Source organism: Denticeps clupeoides, chromosome 6, assembly GCF_900700375.1.
Source record: "Denticeps clupeoides chromosome 6, fDenClu1.1, whole genome shotgun sequence".
NCBI classification, from domain to species: Eukaryota; Metazoa; Chordata; class Actinopteri; order Clupeiformes; family Denticipitidae; genus Denticeps; species Denticeps clupeoides.
This window is the reverse complement of record NC_041712.1, coordinates 23,245,482-23,266,019: the sequence shown is the minus strand read 5'-3', so window position 1 is coordinate 23,266,019 and position 20,538 is coordinate 23,245,482. Positions and strand designations below refer to the sequence as shown.

Genomic DNA, 20,538 nt, shown 5'->3' with positions numbered 1-20,538 from the left:
CGGGGCACCTGCTTGTGATTTGGTGTCCTCTCACTTTGTTGCATGCTTTATAGGCGCCGTAAAGGCAGAAATTGGGTCAGGCTGTGCGCGTGAGCTGAGGGACTTGTAAAACATTGGGATTAATTAAAATGTCAGCCGATTCTTTGCAGTTCCCATCGCGCCTTCAGTTTCAGGCTGTGGCTCTCTGTGCAGAAGTGGATCAGGGATCCAGTAACCCTTTTACACATGATGCTCATTTTTTATTTTTATTTTTATTTATATATATATATAATACTTCACATTTTTCATCACTTCACTTTATATTTGCTAATTCTGTAATGCCTTTAAATTTCGTTCTTATGCCCACCACAGGGCACATACACACAGGGTGGTAGGAGCCTAGCGGGTAACACACTCGCCTATGAACCAGAAGACTCAGGTTCAAACCCCACTTACTACCATCGTGTCCCTGAGCAAGACACTTAACCCTGAGTGTCTCCAGGGGGGGACTGTCCCTGTAACTACTGACTGTAAGTCGCTCTGGATAAGGGCGTCTGGTAAATAATGTAAATGTTAATGTACACACCTAAAAACAAATTAGGATTTCAACCTCTGACCCCAGAGTTGAAAGGTCCTTGCATTACATAGTTGTTTTTTTTTTTTATGCCTTTGTTTTATGAAATGATGGTCCATATTGTTGTTTGTGGTGCTTCCAAACTTGTTGAAAACTGTGTTGAACAGTAGAAACATGGAAAAGAGAGAAATCATAATTCACTCTTGAAAAAAGAGCTGACGTTTTATAAATGTACCAAATGTGCTGGGTCAAATACTGGGAAAGTAGTGTCTTTCGCATAAACAAACCCCGGCAGAGTCCGAGCCGGGCCGGGCCGGGCCAGGTTGGGGATTCATCGGGTTGTGCTCGGCGAGATAATATCTTATGCAGGATGGAGGTTGGATGTTTTTTCCTTGGCTTGTTCTGCAGGGTACGTGTAATTTTCCCATGTTCTCGTGGTATGGATAAAACAGATGAGGTGCGGTGGGTATGCCGCAGGCCGCGTGGATAATCGGCAGCGCAGCAGGTACGGCAGGCGCCCTGCCGCCGGCTTTGAGCCGCAGATTTACGGTGAGGCGGGCCTCGCAGGTTCTCGCCATTCCCTGCGCTTCGGACGCGTCTCGCTCTGCCGAAAGCAAACATCAGTCTTCCACAGGTCCTGAGGTCCTCAAGACACCCCGTACATCAACACAGAACGTCCCAGAACCCTGAGGCGGTTACATAATAGCCCGGGACAGCCATGTTCGGCAAGGCTTTCACCGACACGTCCTGCTATCCGCTGAGAGCCGCCAGACCCGTCCAATAAACGCTCTGCGGTCTGGGCCAAGCGCAGACGCAACACAGGGCCGAACGACGCGGTGGACAGGACACCGGCCACGTTGTTTCTGCTGCGTGGGCGTCATATACATTCTCCGCCGAGCACATCCGGAGGATCTCGTCGTGCATTTTTCACATTGCGTAGCGGCGAATCATCGTACGGGACGATAATCGCACCACGAGAGGTTTCTAACCTGTTTCCTAATTTAGAAGGAATGCGATTGGGGGAGAGAGAGCGTTGGCTGAGGCCGTTCGGGATTCCATCGCTGCAGTTCCTCATGCTCCGCCAATGCTGGCTTCACACTGGCCACTTTATTAGAAACAAGTGTCTTAAAAGATGGACCTCCACTTCTTCTAACACATCACCCAGAAAATATCCAGCCTTTTTATGGAAACTGACCCCTGATGAAGCGATAGAACCTTGGTTCTCGATCTCGGGGCAGTCATGACGGACATAAAACAAACTCCTCAGACAGCAGGCGGAGATCCGTCTCTCTGCAGACATGCCAGCTGAGATATATCCATATCTTACTCCAAAGGCGAACGTGCCCACGTCCACCTGCACAGCATTATGGGCGGAGGCCGCTGTCAAAAAATCAAGATCAGGTCTGAGCAGAAAAACACTGCAGCACTATAAACGTTTACACAGCGTGACATTGGATTCAAAAGTACATTTACAGCATTTATCAGACACCAGAGGGACTTACAATCAGTAGTTACAGGGACAGTCCCCCCCTGGAGACACTCAGGGTTGCTCAGGGACACGATGGTAGTAAGTGGGGTTTGAACCTGGGTCTTCTGGCTAGGCTACTACCACCCTAAAAAGTAGCATCGTGTGGCATGCGTCTGACTAGTTAATAAGGGTTCGTTTATATAGATTAGTCCCACTCTGTGACAAAAGAGCCACAAATCTTGCTTTATTTACTTGTTTATTTTTTTGGGAGGCGGGACAGCGGCTTGAAAATCGGAAATTAACGCCCCGGAGTCACTTCACACAAACAGCAGGCAGAATTCCCTCGGGCGCATTATATCACGTCCCACCAACGGTCGATGTGTATCTACCTGTCTCGCGAAAGCACGCCTAATATAAACGAGACACCCCGAGCACGTCAGGACGCTTTACTCGCGCTCCTCATCCGTCTGAAGTCATCGTCCTGAAAGCCGGATAATGATAACGTGTGCGGTGACTCATTTTCCCGTCTGCTTCCAGCTTCGTCGTAACTCTTGCCACAACCGTGGGGCCGTGCTCGGGCCGTATTGTGCGCTTGTGTTTGCAGCCGTCGCCAGGGAGACGGCCCACGTTGCTCCCAGGAAGCCGCTCCATCTCTCCCGTCCTTATCTCGAACAGATGACGAGACGAGGCCTGAAGTGGGATCAGCTGAGGTTAACCCTGAGCGGCTCGGCTCTTTGCGCGGTTGTCCACGTCGCCGCCTACTATCAATACTGCTGCCACTTTGTTAAATATTTATGGCAGCAGCTCATAACAACATTAGAAATAGCCGCATTGATTTATGACCTGCTGAAAATAAGTGATTAGTGATGTAAACGACAATTTTTTTCCCCCCTTCAATATTGCATTTTTTGGAAAGTAAGGACCTAATTTTTCCTTTGCCGTTTTCATTAGCAGATGGAAAACTTGATATGATGTGTTTGGGCCACCAGTAGCACCTCTTAACCCCAGTTCACAGTGCAATCATGGTCATACTGTACATGGAAAAGAGAGCAAGATCAGTGAAAACTGAAGCTCAGCAGAAGGTTTTGTCTTTTGCAAAACATGTTTTCAGGCCCATTAGGAAACATTGACTGAATACTTCCATTGAACCAGCATGGAAAACATGTCAAAGGTCCTGCAGCACAAGATGAATAGGTCAGTAATTGTTGATGATTAGGTTGTTATTATCAGGATTGTTTACTCACACATACCTTGAGGTGGGCGTGTCTGTTGTGCAGGGAGCACGGGAGCGGCAACAAATCTCAACGGAGCTGCTTGGTCTAGCCACTGGCCCACACGTTCGTTGATCAGGAAGATTTAATCAATACATTTGATTGGTTCCATTCTTGAAATGTCCTGAGTCTCTTTCCCATACTTGTCTTGGTAATAAATATTAGAGCCGGGATCATCCTTAAGAATTAATCAGACAAAAAATGTCAATAATGATTAAAAACTTTAAACAATTCATATCCCTAATACAATAAAACATGTTTTATTTTTTTTATATTATCAATATTGTGAAAACATATTTATATGGAGATGAGATCATATTAATCAGTTATATTGATTATCTGATCCACACTGTAGTATTAATGAGAGGGATTATTATAATTTATTATTACAGTTACAGAATGAGGAGTACCAGCAGAGGTGGACAGATTTCTGAATTATGAAACCACTTTTATTACTTTTCTTAAATCAGATTCATAAATGTAAAAATGACAATTGTACAGAAATGTAATGTAATAAGTATGTAATAAGTCATATTATTACATGAACTGACTGGGCGTGCCCAGGAAAATTCTTTATTCCATGAAAAAAGATTTTATAGAAATTAAGCTTTGCGTCACTGCAGGACCAACACATAGTATTTTTGCTGGTTAATGTTTTTATTGGTTAGCAGGTTGGCAGGATTGTTTCCCTGAGTTTGTTATTTAGAGGGTTTTTATTAGCACCTTTGCAGGGGGAAACCAGTGTAACCTGTGTTCCACCTCTGACCTCAGGACAACACATGTGGACGGATGACGTCATTCCAACATGCATTTCCTTCACGTATAAACACTCTCAGACCCAAAAATCTTGTCGCCTTGGCTGATTTAAAATGCATCATGAGATGGTTTGAGGAGATTCATTAGGACAAATGCCACAATCAGCATTTATAGAAGCTTCTAGGATCCCTTATTGAAAAGTGGAATGTCACCGAGCGCCGATGTCCAAGCGCTTTGACGTAAAACGCCCCAGCATTCCTCAATCCTTCCAAGGATATGTTTGTTGCCATGGCAGCCAGTGCCGCTGAGGGACAGCCCGTGGACAGGATCCCAGAGTTCATCACAGCTGGGAGGACGGAAGTGCATTCCAGACCGTCCCTCTTAAAAAACATCTCACGTGGAATAAAACCCGGAATGAAAAGGGGGAAAAACGGGGTTGTGACCTCTGAAGGTTATCAGGCAGCAGCTGCCGGAGCAGCGCAGTCAAGTATTTTCTTCATAGCCCATTAAGTCCCAGACGTTTTTCCGCATGCACTAATGGACAAACTTCATATTGTGCTCTTGTGGCTGTGATAACCATCAGCCTGCCGTGGTTCCTGGAGTCAGGGGTCTGCGCCACCTTCTGCTCGCAGAAGCACGGGAGACGATGGTGGCAGCGGCGCCTGTTACTCGCCATCAGAAATAAGGGGGAAGGCAGGGGACTGATGACACTACCATGTGCGCACTTCCTCTCCAGTCTCCCGATGTGACTGGGATGGTTTTCCCAGCCCTGTCCTGCCCCTGACTTCATCCACACACTGGCCTCTTGTACTTGTGCTTCCACGGAATATTGAACTCTGACTGTTTCACTCGAACTTTTGCAGACATCTGACAGTCACACGCATACAAACTTCATTTCGCTTCATCTCTCTACTGCTTCTAAATAGAGTACAGGCCAAAAGTCTGGACACACCTTCTCATTCAATGTGTTTTCTTAATCTTCAACACCATTTACGTTGGTAGATTCTCACTGAAGGCATCAAAACTATGAATGAACACATGTGGAGTTACGTACTTAACAAAAAGGTGAAATAAGTGAAAACATGTTTTATATTCTAGTTTCTTTGCTCTGATTACTGCTTTACACACTCTTGGCATTCTCTCGATGAGCTTCAAGAGGTGGTCACCTGAAATGCTTCTCCAACAGTCTTGAAGGAGTTCCCAGAGGTGTTTAGCACTTGTTGGGGTCCAGCTCACCCCAAACCATCTGGATTGGGTTCAGGTCCGGTGACTGTGGAGGCCAGGTCTCCACTTTTTGTTAAGTACATAACTCCACATGTGTTCATTCATAGTTTTAATGCCGTCAGTGAGAATCTACCAACGTAAATGGTCCTGAAGATAAAGAAAACACATCGAATGAGAAGGTGTCCAAACTTTTGGCCTGTACTGTATATGTCATGTCATAAAAAAGGATTCACAAGACAGAAATGTCTTACTTCTGGAAGGTATTTTACTGTCACATCCCTCATAATTAATATATAGGTACGTAACATGTGAGGGAAATTCTTCTGTGCACAGCCGCTCACAGCAACAGTGGTCTGACACCAGTTACAGGCCACCACGCTAACCCCAATACATCATAATTTCTATAAATGATATCAATCTTTTTGAGCTGTGTCACCATATGTAATATTTTGGAATTACTGTTGCTCATAACAAGATCTCTGTTTTATGAGCAAAACTGAAGCACGACACTTTACCCTGAGTGTCTCCAGGGGGACTGTCCCTTTTTTAACGGTTTAACTGGTTTTAATTAGATCTGGATAAAAGCATCTGATAAATGCTGTAAATATGTTTGAATGTGGTCGGAATAGAGCTTCCACCTGAATATGGGGTACAGGACAAAGCTTTTCTCCTCTACATCTGGACACCAACCCGCTGCCATGTGCATCTCAGTGACGGCGTAAGACGATCAGAGAGGCATCGTGCTGCTCCCACTGAGACACATCTCTTCCCTTTTTTAGAAATGTTTGCAACCACCCGATTGAAGATAATCCCAACTGGGTCAAGACCCCAGCGCTGTGCTGCAGGAGGATAAGATAAAGGAATATAAATGTGATCTTCATGCAGGAGCTGTGAAGCCGCCGTCTCCAGGCTGCTCTGGAGTGTATACTGTGTGTTTCTGCCATCAGGCATGTCGGCATGTCTTCTCACACGGAGGACGGTGAGCAGCTTCCACACTGGAACCATTTTTCTGTCTTCCTCTTGCGTAACCGCGACGACAGCGGTTCCCGCTCGCCTGGCGAAATGCTGCGACTGGAGCTGCGGTCGCGGAGCTTCGTCAAAACACGGAGCGCGATGAAAGCCTGAGCCCTGCTGGGCAGACGAGATTAATACAATCTACTCCAAATAGACTCAATACACAATCAAAATGTATATACAATCTACACAAAACACAATCTAAACTCACTATACACAATCTACACAAAAGACACTAAAAACACATACAATCTATATAAAACACAATCAAAACAGGCCACATTATATACATTCTACACAAAAGGCACACAATACACAATAAAAAAACATAATCTAAATAAAACACAATCAAAACAGGCCACATTATATACAATATACACAAAAGACACATAATGCACTAAAAGCGCATACAATCTATACAAAACACAATCAAAACAAGCCACTTTATATACAATCTACACAAAACTATGAAAACAAGACACATTGTGTACAATCTACACAATTCACAAATAAAACAAGATACAATCAATTCAAGCTACACAGAATACAATCAACACAAGCCACATCGTATAAAACATACACAAAACACACAATAGTGGTGGTGGCCTAGCAGGCAGGAAGCGGCCCCGTAATCAGAAGGTTGTCGGTTAGAATCCCTATCCGCCAAGGTGCCACTGAGGTGCCACTGAGCAAAGCACCGTCCCCACACACTGCTCCCCGGGCGCCTGCTCACCAAGGGTGAATCACAATGACAATCGCTCAACTTTCACTTTCACAATTTCACAAGCTGTTGTGTAAATGGAATAGACAACAGGTGGAAATTATAGCAAGTCCTGTCCCCAATAAAGGCGTGGTTTACACCGGGCCCGCCTACACCTGGCACGCCTACACCTGCCCCGCCTGAATTATAGCAAGACGTCCCCAAAAAGGCATGGTTCCACAGGTGGGGACCACAGACCACTTCTCAGTTCCTCTGCTTTCTGACTGATATTTTGGTCACTTTTGAATGCTGGTGGTGCTTTCACTGGTGGGTAGCATGAGACGGAGTCTACAACCCACACAAGTGGCTCAGGTAGTGCAGCTCATCCAGGATGGCACATCAACGCGAGCTGTTTCAAGGTTTGCTATGTCTGTCAGCGAAGTGTCCAGACCATGGAGGTGCTACCAGGAGACAGGCCAGTACATCAAAAGATGTGGATGAGGACGCCGGAGGGCAACAACCCAGCAGCAGGACCTCTACCTTCACCTTTGGGCAAGGAGGAACAGGAGGAGCACAGCCTGAGCCCTGCAAAATGACCTCCAGCAGACCACAAATGTGCATGTGTCTGCTCAAATAGTCCAAAACAGACTCCATGAGAGTGGTACGAGGGCCCGACGAGATCCAGTGTCTACAGAGCCATTCTCCAACACGCATATCGAGGTTTCCAGTGTGTGGTTGTCTCCATAGCGAATTGTGCTTGCTGTGAGTGTGTCTGCCTTTGTGTCTCCTGGTCTTGAAGTGTGCCAGTGAGCTGGAACGATCACTTCACCATACAAAGTGCCAGACTTGGGGAGTCTGACTAGAGGGTGGCAGAGACAGCAACCTTATTTCACTGTACCAACAATAAACTCTGTTCCTGTTCTTGCCCACCATTGCAGTCCATCGTTCACTACCGTCCTTGGTCGTGACAGGCGTTCACGTGCGATGTGGTGCCTGCTCAGACACTCCCAGCGTTCTCTGTCTAGGTCAACTTTGCCTTTAATTAGTTGTCATTGTTCTGAAGTTTTATTCTGATCTATTATACACATGTGTGGTGTCATGAGGATCTCAGTCTCTGTTGAATCGCTTATTCTTTTATTCCTTTGTATTACAAAACTCGTTCACATTCCTGTCTTTTATTAAATGTGGTCCATAATAAATGTGACTTCAGTTTTTCACATTATAGAAACCGTTGCTTTTTTGTTACCGTGCAGAAGATTGATAACAACAGAATATTAATTATTTCCTCACAATCCCCTATCTGTCATAATTAATCAACCCTGGATACAAATGTTTAAAAAAATGTTTATACAAAAAATTAATACTAATATAACACTACTAATTATTCTAATAGTAATTAGTAATAATACTAATGACTAATAATTGGTCATGAATAATACCTGGCTCATCTTTATACAATAAAACTAGTGACAATAAAGCCGCTCACGTTGATAATAACGTCATGTCTGAGCTCCTGTGTTGGTCTTTTTCATTCCAGCGGTGAAAACACCGCCCTCGACTGTGCTGCTACAGGCAATATGATGCACTTAGCGACGTGCAAAGGGTGGAGACCTACAAAACAGGTATAAACACACGCCCATCGGGTGCTGCAGTGGATACCAAACCAGGCAAAGGCTCTCAAACACAAATGAAAGCCTCATGAAGGCATATGGGTGACCCGTTTTTCGGAACGTACTACAGGCTGACAGCAGATTTGTTGCCAGATTGTGGATTTAAGAAGAGAATTAAACCGCAAGCGCCCATGGCAACCTTGGGATGAAAACAGTTGCCTTGTGTGAACAAGTTGCCACAAGACACTCCCTCCAATGATCTCCGCTCGCCCACAGGCCACGGAGATGGCCGGTCATCACCTGTCGAGCTTTCATCCGAAAACACACCCACTGGAGGCTCATAAACCAGCAGCAGAGATCATGATGTCACCCATAACCTCGCGGCCTTTCCGTCACATCCCTGCCACGACTCTGGGTTCTGTCCCGACTCGTTCTGCCCTTCAGCAATGACAGAATTTTCTCAGATCAGACGTTCTGGGCTTGTTTTATTACTAAATTTACTTTCGCCACCGGTTATCAGTATCTTCAGCCATCAGGCGTGGACACCATAGTTGTTCACAGTACTTAGCCTCTTCAGAGATACATAACAGTTACTAAGATCCCCGTTTTAAGGAGCTCATTAATCTGAAGGAATTAGCAGCGGGAATTAAGGGCTGAGCTGTGATGGGACGTGACAGCAGAATCGCGGCTCACATTTCCCCCTGACAGAGGACTCAGTGTCTTCTAGATGTCGACACTGGCATCCCCTCTGAGGACCGGACACTGGCGCCCATTCAGAGGAGCAGCGATGGCGCTGCTTTAATATTGTTTTAATGAGAATTTCATAAATCACTTAATATCAGGATATACAGTGACCATTATAAATCAAAGGCAGTGACAGGTGACAAAAAACTGCCATTTTGGTCATCTGTTCTGGAAGTGAAGTGATTGTCATTGTGATACACTGCAGCACAGAACACGGTGCACACAACAAAATGTGTCCTCTGCATTTAACCCATCACCCTTGGCGAGCAGTGTGCAGCCATGACAGGCACCCGGGGAGCAGTGTGTGGGGACGGTGCTTTGCTCAGTGGCACCTCGGCGGATCTGGATTCAAACCCACAACCTTCTTATTACGGGGCTGCTTCCTTAACCGCGCCCTTGAAAGAACGTCTCGTTTTTTCAAGTGTGGTCGACATATTTTGCTTCCTTTCCTCACAGACGTCGAGTTCAAGTTCTTCTCAAGGTCTACGGAGATCTTCCAGGAGTGTTCGCTGATGTTTGCCACAGAGGTTATCACCGGACAAATGACCTCAGGCCAGAGGCACTCCCCTCCTCCCTTCTTTACCCTGCACTTTTCCGGACGCAAGATATGAATGTGAGCCGCAAACCAACTAAAGATGCCAGGTCCCGAAGGAGAACTTGCGACTTCTCTTTCAGTAGAACCCTCGCTTCCTGTAGAGGATTTCATTATATCACCTAATCTCTGAAATGGGTCCTTTTGAAGGCCGCGTTTGAAGCTGAAATTTGATGGAGCGGGGCTGAGTTTCGGTGCTGGAAGCCCTCTCCACTTCTTCTTCCTCACTTCAGACCCATTTGTCAACAAGAAATCATCACTGGCCATGAAGAGATTAAGGCTTCAAAGGGTCCGAACCTTCTTCCCTCCGTCCAGCGGGGGCCTAAATCGCGTCTGTCCGGCTGCCAAAACCTCCTCTGTGAACCATTATATGATTATTTGTAACATATACAATAAATCTTATACGCACAGTCACTTTCGACTTTAAAGACAGTGGCACGTGTGTTCCGCTGCCAACATCCGGCCGACATGAAAGGGCGCTTCCGCGACCTCTGATAAGATCGGGTCGAGCCGGGCCGCTTCCTGTCTTTAATCAGGAGTGCTGACGGGAACCTGTCGGTCAGCGAGGCCAGGCCCGCCTACACCTGGCCCACCTAGACTGGGCACGCCAACACCTGGCCCGCCTACACCGGGCCCACCTAGACCGGGCACGCCTACACCTGGCCCGCCTAGACCGGGTACGCCTACACCAGGCCCGCCTAGACAGGGCCCGCCTACCCCGGGCACGCCTACACCGGGCACGCCTAGACCGGGCACGCCTACACCGGGCCCGCCTACACCAGGCCCGCCTACACCTGGCCCGCCTAGACCGGGCACGCCTACACCTGGCCCGCCTAGACCGGGCCCGCCTACACCTGGCCTGCCTAGACCGGGCACGCCAACACCTGGCCCACCTAGACCGGGCACGCCTACACCTGGCCCACCTAGACCGGGCACGCCTACACCAGGCCCGCCTAGACAGGGCACGCCTACACCTGGCCCGCCTAGACCGGGCACGCCTAGACCGGGCACGCCTACACCAGGGCCGCCTAGACAGGGCACGCCTACACCTGGCCCACCTAGACCGGACACGCCTACCAGAAATCCACAACCAGGGCAACCAAATTACAGTGAGAGAACTTTATTAAACCGGCCACAAACAATATTAATCATATCCATGGCTAGGTGATGGCATGTTTCTGAATGTGCTGTTTTTGGCAGTTCAAATGAAGCGTTATGAAGCATATTATGACATCGCTGAACTTTATGGACATTGGGATTTATGGCAATATCTATAAATGCAACGTTGAATTTTGAATCGCAGGCTCAATACAGACAGGACACGTGTGTGAACGTTGATCTTTTTTCTTCTTCAAATGAACGCTCATTCGCAAAATCTGCCGCTGACGTCACACAGCAGCCTATTTGCATGCGCATCGAGTGACATTACAATGACAAGGACAAGGACAGGTCCGTGAGCCGCTCGGGGCTCAATGCGCGCCCTTCTGCACCATCTGCGTGAAGCGGCTGGTGATGGCGAGGGTGGTGTCGATGAAGCGCTCCACGCAGCTCGCCAGGCACGCCTCCGTCCTGGAGTCCAGCTTGGAGCTCGGCTTGTCCACGCACTTGTCCCAGCAGACGTCGGTGAAGTTGTGCACCTGTCGGCGGGGTCGGGCGTTACGGTTTTTAGCATCGTTTAGCATCGTTTAGCATCAGACGCGCGGCGGGATACCTGAGCCTGGAACTGCGCCTTCTGCTGCTCGATGGCGATCAGACGTTGCAGCTCCGCGGCCTCCGCCTTATCGGAGACGCCGGCCGACGGAAGATTGAAGTCCGAACTAAAGTCCGCCATGTTCGGTCCGAGTCAGTCGGAGAGCGCATCAAACGTCGGCGGCGGCGTGCCAAGGACAGTCAGGGAGCTCGTCGCAGCAAAATGACGTCAGAATAGGCTTTTTTAAAAACGGATTCGTTCATATAGCCGAACATTCAAATGTTTTATATTAAATGAAAAATACACATAATATATATATATCAACTTAAAATTTAACCTTGATATTCGTTTTGTTTCTATGCATCTCTGTCAAACATGTTCCGAGTCTTTCGCAACACTAGGTGGCAGCATATTTCGTCGGCATTTCAAGAGTACAGCATAAAGTAGAGAACACCGACTCTATATTCACTTCCGGCAGTACCACGTGACTGAGATAAAGCATCCGATTTGTTTAAAAAAGAAAACAAGACTCTACTTGAGGTTAGAAGACCTACTTTTTTGGATATGTATGTTACAGGTATAGTGATATTGGTCCATTTGAAGGTCCCTCTAGCTTCAGCAGTTATGGTGCTTGGTGGCTGTGGTGACCGTCTGGTACATTTCATGCTGGTATGTCTCAGCAGCAGCTCAGGAACCAGGAACTAAAAACAGATTAAACCCAGGTGACTGGGACTGAGTAAATAGGGTAAAAAAAGTAACTGTCATTGTGAAACACTGCAGCAGAGCACACGGTGACACAATTAAACGTGTCCTCTACGTTTAACCATCACCCTTAGTGAGCAGTGGGCAGCCAGCATATTTCATCGTCATTTCAAGAGTACAGCATAAAATAGAGAACACCGACTCTATATTCACCACCTGTATTCTATATTCAGTACCACGTGACAGAGCCTGAGATTTATTTAAAAAAGAAAACAAGACTCTACTTGAGGTTAGAAAACCTACTTTTTATAGTATAGCTGCGATTTATACAGATTATATTTGTTTTTTAGTATTTTACCCTCTTCCTTTGTTTAAACATATACAGACATTTGGGTGCAGTCAGTATATGGTCAGTATACATGTCGAACTTTTTCAGCAGTTCATTAAGTTGAAGGAGAAGTGAATTGGCAGCTGTCTACAGCAGACAGTCTATGTGTGTGTCTGTGTCACTTGAATCTCGGAAGAGGCTGAGTACTATGTAGATCTGAGTAGATTAATTATAGAATAATTACTTCCCTTATGGCTTTCCAGTGAAGAGTCCTTATGGAACCAAATTAATTCCACACCTGTCTTATTACCAGACTGTGTGTGTGTGTGTGTGTGTGTGTGTGTGTGTGTGTGTGTGTGTGCGTGCAAAAAAGGGAGAAGAGATAGATATTGAGTATTTCAATGATCATTTAATCTTTTCTCAAAATGTGGGCATGCTACACCCCAATAAATGGCACAGGCAATTTAATAAACTGTAACTGACATTTTCATTTAAAATCACCGTCTGATTTAACTGGGTGAAATATGGTTCATAATCCACAACACTACAGACTCCAGAAGTTAATGTTTCCATTCCAGCATCATGTGATCAGGTTGAAAACACAGAAAATTAAAATGAACTCATTCTGTCAGGGTGAGCTCCAGGAACAGGACATAAATCTCCTGCTAAAATGCGCTTGCTGGAGATAATATTGTCAGATTATCTCAGATGATTGCAGATTAGTTAGACATTACACATATGTAACATTAGTGATCCCAGTTTATTTAAGGACATTCCTGATGTCTTTACTTACTCTGAAAATACACTGAAACGGGAAATCTGTCTAGGGTGGTAGTAGCCCAGGTTCAAATCCCACTTACTACCATTGTGTCCCTGAGCAAGACGCTTAACCCTAAAATGGCTCCGGGGGGGGACTGTCCCTGTAACTACTGATTGTAAGTTGCTCTGGATAAGGGCGTCTGATAAATGCCATAAATGTAAATGAGATCTCATCATCTCATCTGCCCTCATCATCGTTGTGTGTCCACTCTGGTTGTGTTATACAAAGGTTTGAGAGTTAAGAACACAATGGAAATCTTAAGTCATTTGTGACTGAGGGTAAATGCTATGGTAGAGTTTGCACTTTGCATTTCTCAGACCTCCCAATTCAGACCATACAGGGCTTTTTTGTACTTTGTATATGTTAAACCTGTGTGCATTACATTTAGACTATGAAGGGCCATGTTCTAAGTGAATATCTGTATTTAGTAATTTAAAAAAGAATTTAAAAAAAAAGTAATTTAAAAAAGAAAATTTCTGTGACTGTTAAATTTTGAAATTCAGTATTGATTCAATGCCTATTTCAAGAAGTGATTTATTAATCTATTTTGGAGGCATAACTGTATTGTACAACTTTGTTTCTCTTTCTTCTTCTTTTTTGAGTGTTTAAGTTTTGTAATTATGTAGGACAATGTGAAATAATAAATGTTGTGTAATGAGAAATTGGAATACACTCAGTTGGCTTTCTTTAGTCATGCGAACACCATCGCCATTTACTGAACAGACAAGTATTCGTCTGCTGAATGAAGAACTGTAAGTAATGACAATAAGTAATGATTCTTAATGGGAAAAACAGTGTTATCATAGTTGTGCCAAAATTCTTAATGCATAACGTTGCCTTGGATTTTTTTTTTTTTTTTTATTATATTAGGGACAGAAACACCTACTTTTTAATATATGTATTTTGAAATCTGGCCCAGGGCTTCAGACTTCAGGTCCTGAACAGGCCAACAGCGACGACAATGACAACGAGTAACCCCCACCCCAAATTCACCAGATCGCAGCAGATGGGTTTTAACTCCACGTCTACTCGCGTCATATATGAGGGACGCGCCCACGGCGCTTATTTCTCCACAAATCCACAGCGTCTGAATCCGGGAATCCGGGGACGCGGCGCACGGCCAGCGCGACAGCAGCCAGATCCGGAGCTGCGCTGCGCAACGGACCCGCTTTTTCTTTTGGAATAAAAAGCTCCTCTACCTGCTCCGCACCTCCAGAGCTCCAGCATGAGTAGCAGACAGGTCCTGGCGACAGGTACAGTGTGTGTGTGTGTGTGTGTGTGTGAGAGAGAGAGAGTGTTAACTGCTGCATCAGGCTGCCATCGCGCAGCACGTTTGGTTACGTAACTCGGATTTTTTTTATTCCTGCATGTGTTTATAAGTACAGACTGGTCACCTCCCCCTGCTTTCATGTGCCTGTGGGATAGGGTTTAAAAAAAAAAAAAAAGAATTCCTATGAATATTTCTCTGAAGGGAGTTCCACAACTCTTCATGCTGGTGTTATAACAGGGTGACCACGTGATGCAGGTAGATGGGACCGTGTCACTTGACACCTCCGCTTGCTCTGGCCAGGCCTGATGATGTAGCTGTGATGGCGGCGTGATGCCATCACAGCTGTCGCTGCTCAGACATGCGCACAAAATCCGAATTATTTCTGCTCGGTGGCCTCACAATGGTAAAGTGTGTGTGTGTGTGCGTGTGTGCGTGTGTGTGTGTGTGTTTGTTCCTGCACAGGGCGGCACGGGCTCCAGTGCATCGCTCCGCTGGTGCGTTCTGTGGAAGAGACCCCGGAGCCCATCCCCACACGAGTGACGGGGACCATTCCGGCCTGGATCCGCGGGAATCTGCTCCGGAACGGCCCAGGGAAGTTCGAGTTTGGTGGTGACCAGTAAGTGCAGCGCTGTCGCCGTTCCTCGGGCTGCACTGTGCACAAGATTTCAGTTGTAAGAATAAACAGTAGTAGCAGTAGCAGTAGCCTATGAACCAGAAGACCCGGGTTCAAATCCCGCTTACTACCATTGTGTCCCTGAGCAAGACACTTAACCCTAAGTTGCTCCAGGGAGACTGTCCCCTGTAACTACTGATTGTAAGTCGCTCTGGATAAGGGCGTCTGATAAATGCTGTAAATGTAAATGTAAATATTTCAAAGCGCGGCCTTAAACAGACTGTCATAAACTTCAACAAGCATGTTTCTGCCGAGGAATACAACCCCAGGTGTGTTCTGGGAAATGTCTAGATATGAATGCATTCAACGATGATTCCTCTCGGTCCTCTTCAGCTTCAACCACTGGTTTGACGGGATGGCTCTGATGCACCAGTTCAAGATTGAGGACGGCCGCGTGACCTACAGAAGCCGCTTCCTGCGCAGCGACGCCTATGTGAAGAACAGCGAGTGCAACCGCATCATGGTTACTGAATTTGGCACCCTCGCCATGCCCGACCCCTGCAAGAACCTCTTCTTCCGCTTTCTGTCCCGCTTTGAGATGATAAGTAAGTGACAAATGTAGAAAAGCCATTAAAAAATGGTGGCAGTCCAGCAACAGCACATACAGTACAGGCCAAAAGTTTGGACACACCTTCTCATTCAATATAAAACATGTTTTCAGTTATTTCACCTTTTTTTGTTAAGTACAGAACTCCACGTGTGTTCATTCATAGTTTTGATGCCTTCAGTGAGAATCTACCAACGTAAATGGTCATGAAAATAAAGAACACACGTTGAATGAGAAGGTGTGTCCAAACTTGTACTGTACTTCCATTTAGCTTTTCTGCACTACCAATTTACGGTGGAAGAATACGTGCTGGAATTATAGAAAAAATGTTTGGATGATCTTATGTGATTCATTCAACAGCACGTTCCAATATTGATCACAAGCATTAACATGTTAATACTGACAGCACTATTATCAATCGATTTGAAAATATTAAAATTGCACAATTGCACATTTGTGGACACCTATGTAAGGTATCTGGTATCATATAAGGAAGGATCACAAATGGAGCTGCCTGGAGACGTGGTCACCAAATTCTGGTTCTTCCATGATCCACAACATCCGATTCATCACAATAACTGGGTGGTAGAGTGATTGAATCGCGTGTGCTCACTGAGGGTGAAGCCAAAAATGTGCAGGATGAGAGCCCACCAGGGACCGGGGTTGGTGACCCCTGGCCTACAGATCTTATTTCGGCTCCTGAAGGAATCAAACTCATTTGAAATATACTGTTAGATTCATGCTGCTGTTGGATTGATACGCTGCTGCTCGATCTTTGCTGTAACTGTGACTGTGTTCGGTTCCTCGGCCTGAGACGTCTCAGGAGCATTACAGCCTCTTACTGGCATGCGAGCTTGCAGCATGCTTGAGATTTAAATCTGATTCAAATCTGTGGTTATTGCGTTTGCTGAGAGAACACAAGTTGTTCTGTTTGAAAGCGAAACCAGATCTCTGTGAAATCAGCACATTTATAAAATTCAGTCGCTGTATAAAAAAAACTGGACTGAAAACAAAAATTCTATTAATACGTGTCCTATAAATCTATGTTAGAGCATGTTATGTTATGTTAAGAGAATCTGAAATGACGACCTGATGCTTTATCCACCTTAGAGCCAACAGACAATGCCAGTGTGAATTTCGTCAAGTACAAAGGAGATTACTACGTCAGCACCGAGACGAACTTCATGCACAAGGTCGACCCAGAAAGTCTTGAATCTAAGGAGAAGGTACGTTCGTGTCCCACTGCTGAGCTTCTGCTCTGTGGACTTGTTGTAGTCGTGTCGCACCATCACTCCAGAGGTGAGAAATGACAATAAATGCCTACTAATACTGAAGCGTGGGAAACGTCGCCATCAGGTGGACTGGAGCAAGTTCATTGCTGTGAACGGCGCCACTGCTCACCCTCACTACGACCCAGATGGCACTGCGTACAACATGGGGAACTCATACGGCAGCAAAGGTAACCGGGACACGAGTTTGTGTCATTTAGTTATGCCCCAATATATTTTAAATACTAGTTAATGTTTCCTTTTGCACTTGATTTTTAAGGTGCCCTCTATAACATCATTAAGGTCTCTCCAGAGAGTGATGGTGACTCCCTGAGGGGCGCTGAAGTACTCTGCTCCATTTCCCCGGCAGACAAATCCCGACCATCCTATTATCACAGCTTCGGTAAATGCACTTGATGCTCATAACCCCTTCATGGCAGGAAGTGCATAACCGTGACGTTGGCTGCTGAAAAATTTTCAGGAATGTCCGAAAACTATGTGGTGTTCATCGAGCAGCCTGTTAAGCTTGACCTTTGGAAGATTGTTACCTGCAATATCAGGAGGAGAAGCCTGAGTCATGGGATCTACTGGGACCCCAAGATGGAGACCATCTTTCATCTCGTCCACAAGCAGAGTGGTCAGGTAACGACACAAATTTGGGATGTGACATCATCACGGGACATTCATAAAAAACATATCTCATGAATTCTTTCTTAAAATGGAAAACAAACAAATAATAATTTAAAAAAGCCAGTTATGGAGCTATCTGTGGTGCTGAATTTAAGATGTAAAGAAAATATATAGCTGATTCTTTCTAGTGGTCATGATTTGAATTGCAAGTTAACTTTAAAAAATGTATTTAGAAAACATATTTAGTGTATAGTATAAAACTGTAATTTTTTATGACACAAATAGAAATGTATTGTTATATAAGTTTTTTATTCATTTTTTTCCCCAGATTGTATTCAGATGTAATTGTATTTACATCTTTCATCATGCAAAGCAAATGTAAAATGTTGCTGTAATGGCTCTGTTGAGGTCAGCTTGCATGCTGTCTATTGAGTCATAATATGTCTCTGCGCCTGTCTGCCTTTGCAGGTCAGTTCAGTGAAGTATCACACCAAAGCCCTGTCCACCTTCCACCAAATCAATGCCTTCGAACAGGATGGCTTTCTCGTCCTGGACATGTGCTGCTCGGATGACGGGCAGGCCATCAACACCTACCTGATCCAGAACATGCGCAAGGCAGGGGAGGCGCTAGATGAAGTGAGTTATCCTCTCTCTCTCTCTCTCTCTCTTTCTGTCTCCTCAGTTCTGCAAACCCAGACGGACCCCTTATGTGCCCATGAGTGCATTCACTCCACATCCAGGGAACTGACATTCAAATGTTTTCCCGTCTGTTCTGAGATGTATAACAGCATCGGCAGATCGTACCCTCGCCGCTTCGTCCTGCCCCTCAGAGTGACCAAAGACACACCTACAAACCAAAACCTCAACACCCGTCCCAACAGTGCCGCCACAGCCATCAAGATTGCCAATGATAAGGTGTCTGTTGTTTGTTCTGTCAATTAAAAGCAATAATAATATAAGTGAGTCAAACTATACATCTTTATGGGCATAAATTGATTACAGAACTGTACTAGTGATTTTTTTGGCTCCACCCACCATCTCAGGTGTACTGTACCCACGAGGACCTACATGGTGACGATCTTCATGAATACGGGGGTTTCGAGTTTCCTCACATTAATTATGCGCGGTACAACGCCCGGCCATACCGGTTCTTCTACGGCTGTGGCTTCCGACACCTGGTGGGCGACTCCCTGGTTAAGGTGGACCTGGAAGGGAAGAAGCTCCAGGTAATGTCCCTGCTGCGAATGTCCGCCTGGGCCTGGAATTTTTTTTTTCTCACTGGGTTAGCTCTGGTTTGCCCTGACAGGCGTGGTCTCAGCCCGGATTCTACCCTTCTGAGCCGGTGTTTGTCCCATCGCCCAACGCAGAGGAGGAAGATGATGGAGTCATCCTTTCAGTTGTCCTTACCCCCTCTGAGGTCTGTGGGTGCTTTGTTATCTCCTCTAAAGATTAGTCAAAAAGCAAAGATCACAAAGAACCACAAAGTTTCATGGGGTCTTATGGGGAATATGGGGTGCTAAGATCCTTGTCTAGCAGAACGATGTCATCCTGCTCAGATTCACCTATAAAGTCTTGAGTAAGGAAGCACAAATACATTGACATTTGTGGTCCTTAATGTGTTTTTTTTTTTTCATGTAGGACAAGGCCACCTTTCTCCTGGCTCTGGATGCCAAGACCTTTGAGGAGCTGGGCAGGGCGGAGGTACCCGTCAACATACCCTACGGTTTCCATGGAATCTTCATGGAATCTTCCATGGAGGCCAACATGTAGGCAGGAAGATGATCTTCCCAGGACAGCTAAGTGCTGCGTTAGTCACCTACCACAGAACTGGTTATGATGTCCCACCAGCCCCAGCCCACATGACTCAATGCACACAAACATACAAACACCACCCATTCCAGTCCCCTACACCACCTGAGCATTAACCAAAGAACATTCTGGTCTGGCCAGTGGCAGACAGTTGTGAGCAAGAAAATCTGATTTTAATTCTGAAACACTTCCAGCCAAATATTGAGTAATCTAGAGCTGCAGGCTTGAAATTAGATTTAATAAGCTTGAGAGGGAAAACACCAAAAGGGGGAAGAAAGGATGGCCCCACCCTTAGGAAATGAACTGAATGTGCTTATTGTAATCAATTTGCCTAATTAATTATTTTTTTTCTTTTATATTCTCTGCTCTTTCCTACTGTTCATTCATGAAGGATAAAACAGGACTTTCACAGCTTCTCTACCTGCAGCTCTGACGGGGTAGCAATTTTATAACCTTTTATACCATTTGATACAACTCACAGGTTTTGTACAACGTACATGTTTGAAATGGAATACACGAGACAAATATCTTAATGTATGAAAAAAAAACCTCAATGTATTACTACATATGCATTATATACCAGGCCTTGCTATGTGTGCCATTAAACAAATTGCTGAATTGCTTGTGAATGGCTAACCGTCTTCATTTACACATATTACATAATATTAATTATGAAGTTTATGATTGTTTATGCAGTGGTGTTTTATTTCACATCTGTGATATTAAAATATAATAAACCACAATATACTTATCATGAAAATATGAAACGTTTTTAAAACCGAAGCATCTGAATATGTACAGTGTAGAACATGGAAACTAAAGAAATTGATGTTTTAATTTTGCATAATAAAATGGTTCATGCACTCCAT

General features: G+C 45.3%; 2 protein-coding genes across 2 annotated transcripts; one reads left to right on the top strand and one right to left on the bottom strand.

The window, feature by feature from the left end:
• Positions 1–11,036: 11,036 nt before the first annotated feature.
• timm8b (translocase of inner mitochondrial membrane 8 homolog B (yeast)) lies at positions 11,037–11,855 on the bottom strand. Its single transcript, XM_028984329.1, has 2 exons — positions 11,644–11,855; positions 11,037–11,569 (listed from the first exon to the last, which is right to left on the bottom strand). Exons 1-2 carry the CDS (start codon positions 11,761–11,763, stop codon positions 11,402–11,404), a joined length of 288 nt encoding a protein of 95 aa, XP_028840162.1. The 5' UTR covers positions 11,764–11,855; the 3' UTR covers positions 11,037–11,401.
• A 2,552-nt stretch (positions 11,856–14,407) lies between these two features.
• Positions 14,408–20,287, top strand: bco2a (beta-carotene oxygenase 2a). The gene is made up of 12 exons (XM_028984526.1): positions 14,408–14,725; positions 15,205–15,358; positions 15,749–15,960; positions 17,073–17,188; positions 17,319–17,421; positions 17,511–17,633; positions 17,712–17,872; positions 18,329–18,496; positions 18,638–18,775; positions 18,904–19,086; positions 19,167–19,277; positions 19,499–20,287. Exons 1-12 carry the CDS (start codon positions 14,698–14,700, stop codon positions 19,628–19,630), a joined length of 1,629 nt encoding a protein of 542 aa, XP_028840359.1. The 5' UTR covers positions 14,408–14,697; the 3' UTR covers positions 19,631–20,287.
• Positions 20,288–20,538: the final 251 nt, after the last annotated feature.

What these genes read in the sequence shown, in the direction of transcription:
- timm8b (XM_028984329.1), bottom strand. Translation starts at nt 11,763, where the DNA reads ATGGCGGACTTTAGTTCGGACTTCAATCTTCCGTCGGCCGGCGTCTCC. An exon ending in AGGCGCAGTTCCAGGCTCAG is followed by an intron (nt 11,570 to 11,643) that starts GTATCCCGCCGC and finishes CCCCGCCGACAG; the next exon opens with GTGCACAACTTCACCGACGT.
- bco2a (XM_028984526.1), top strand. Translation starts at nt 14,698, where the DNA reads ATGAGTAGCAGACAGGTCCTGGCGACAG. An exon ending in CAGGGGAGGCGCTAGATGAA is followed by an intron (nt 18,497 to 18,637) that starts GTGAGTTATCCT and finishes GTCTGTTCTGAG; the next exon opens with ATGTATAACAGCATCGGCAG. An exon ending in TCAAGATTGCCAATGATAAG is followed by an intron (nt 18,776 to 18,903) that starts GTGTCTGTTGTT and finishes CCACCATCTCAG; the next exon opens with GTGTACTGTACCCACGAGGA.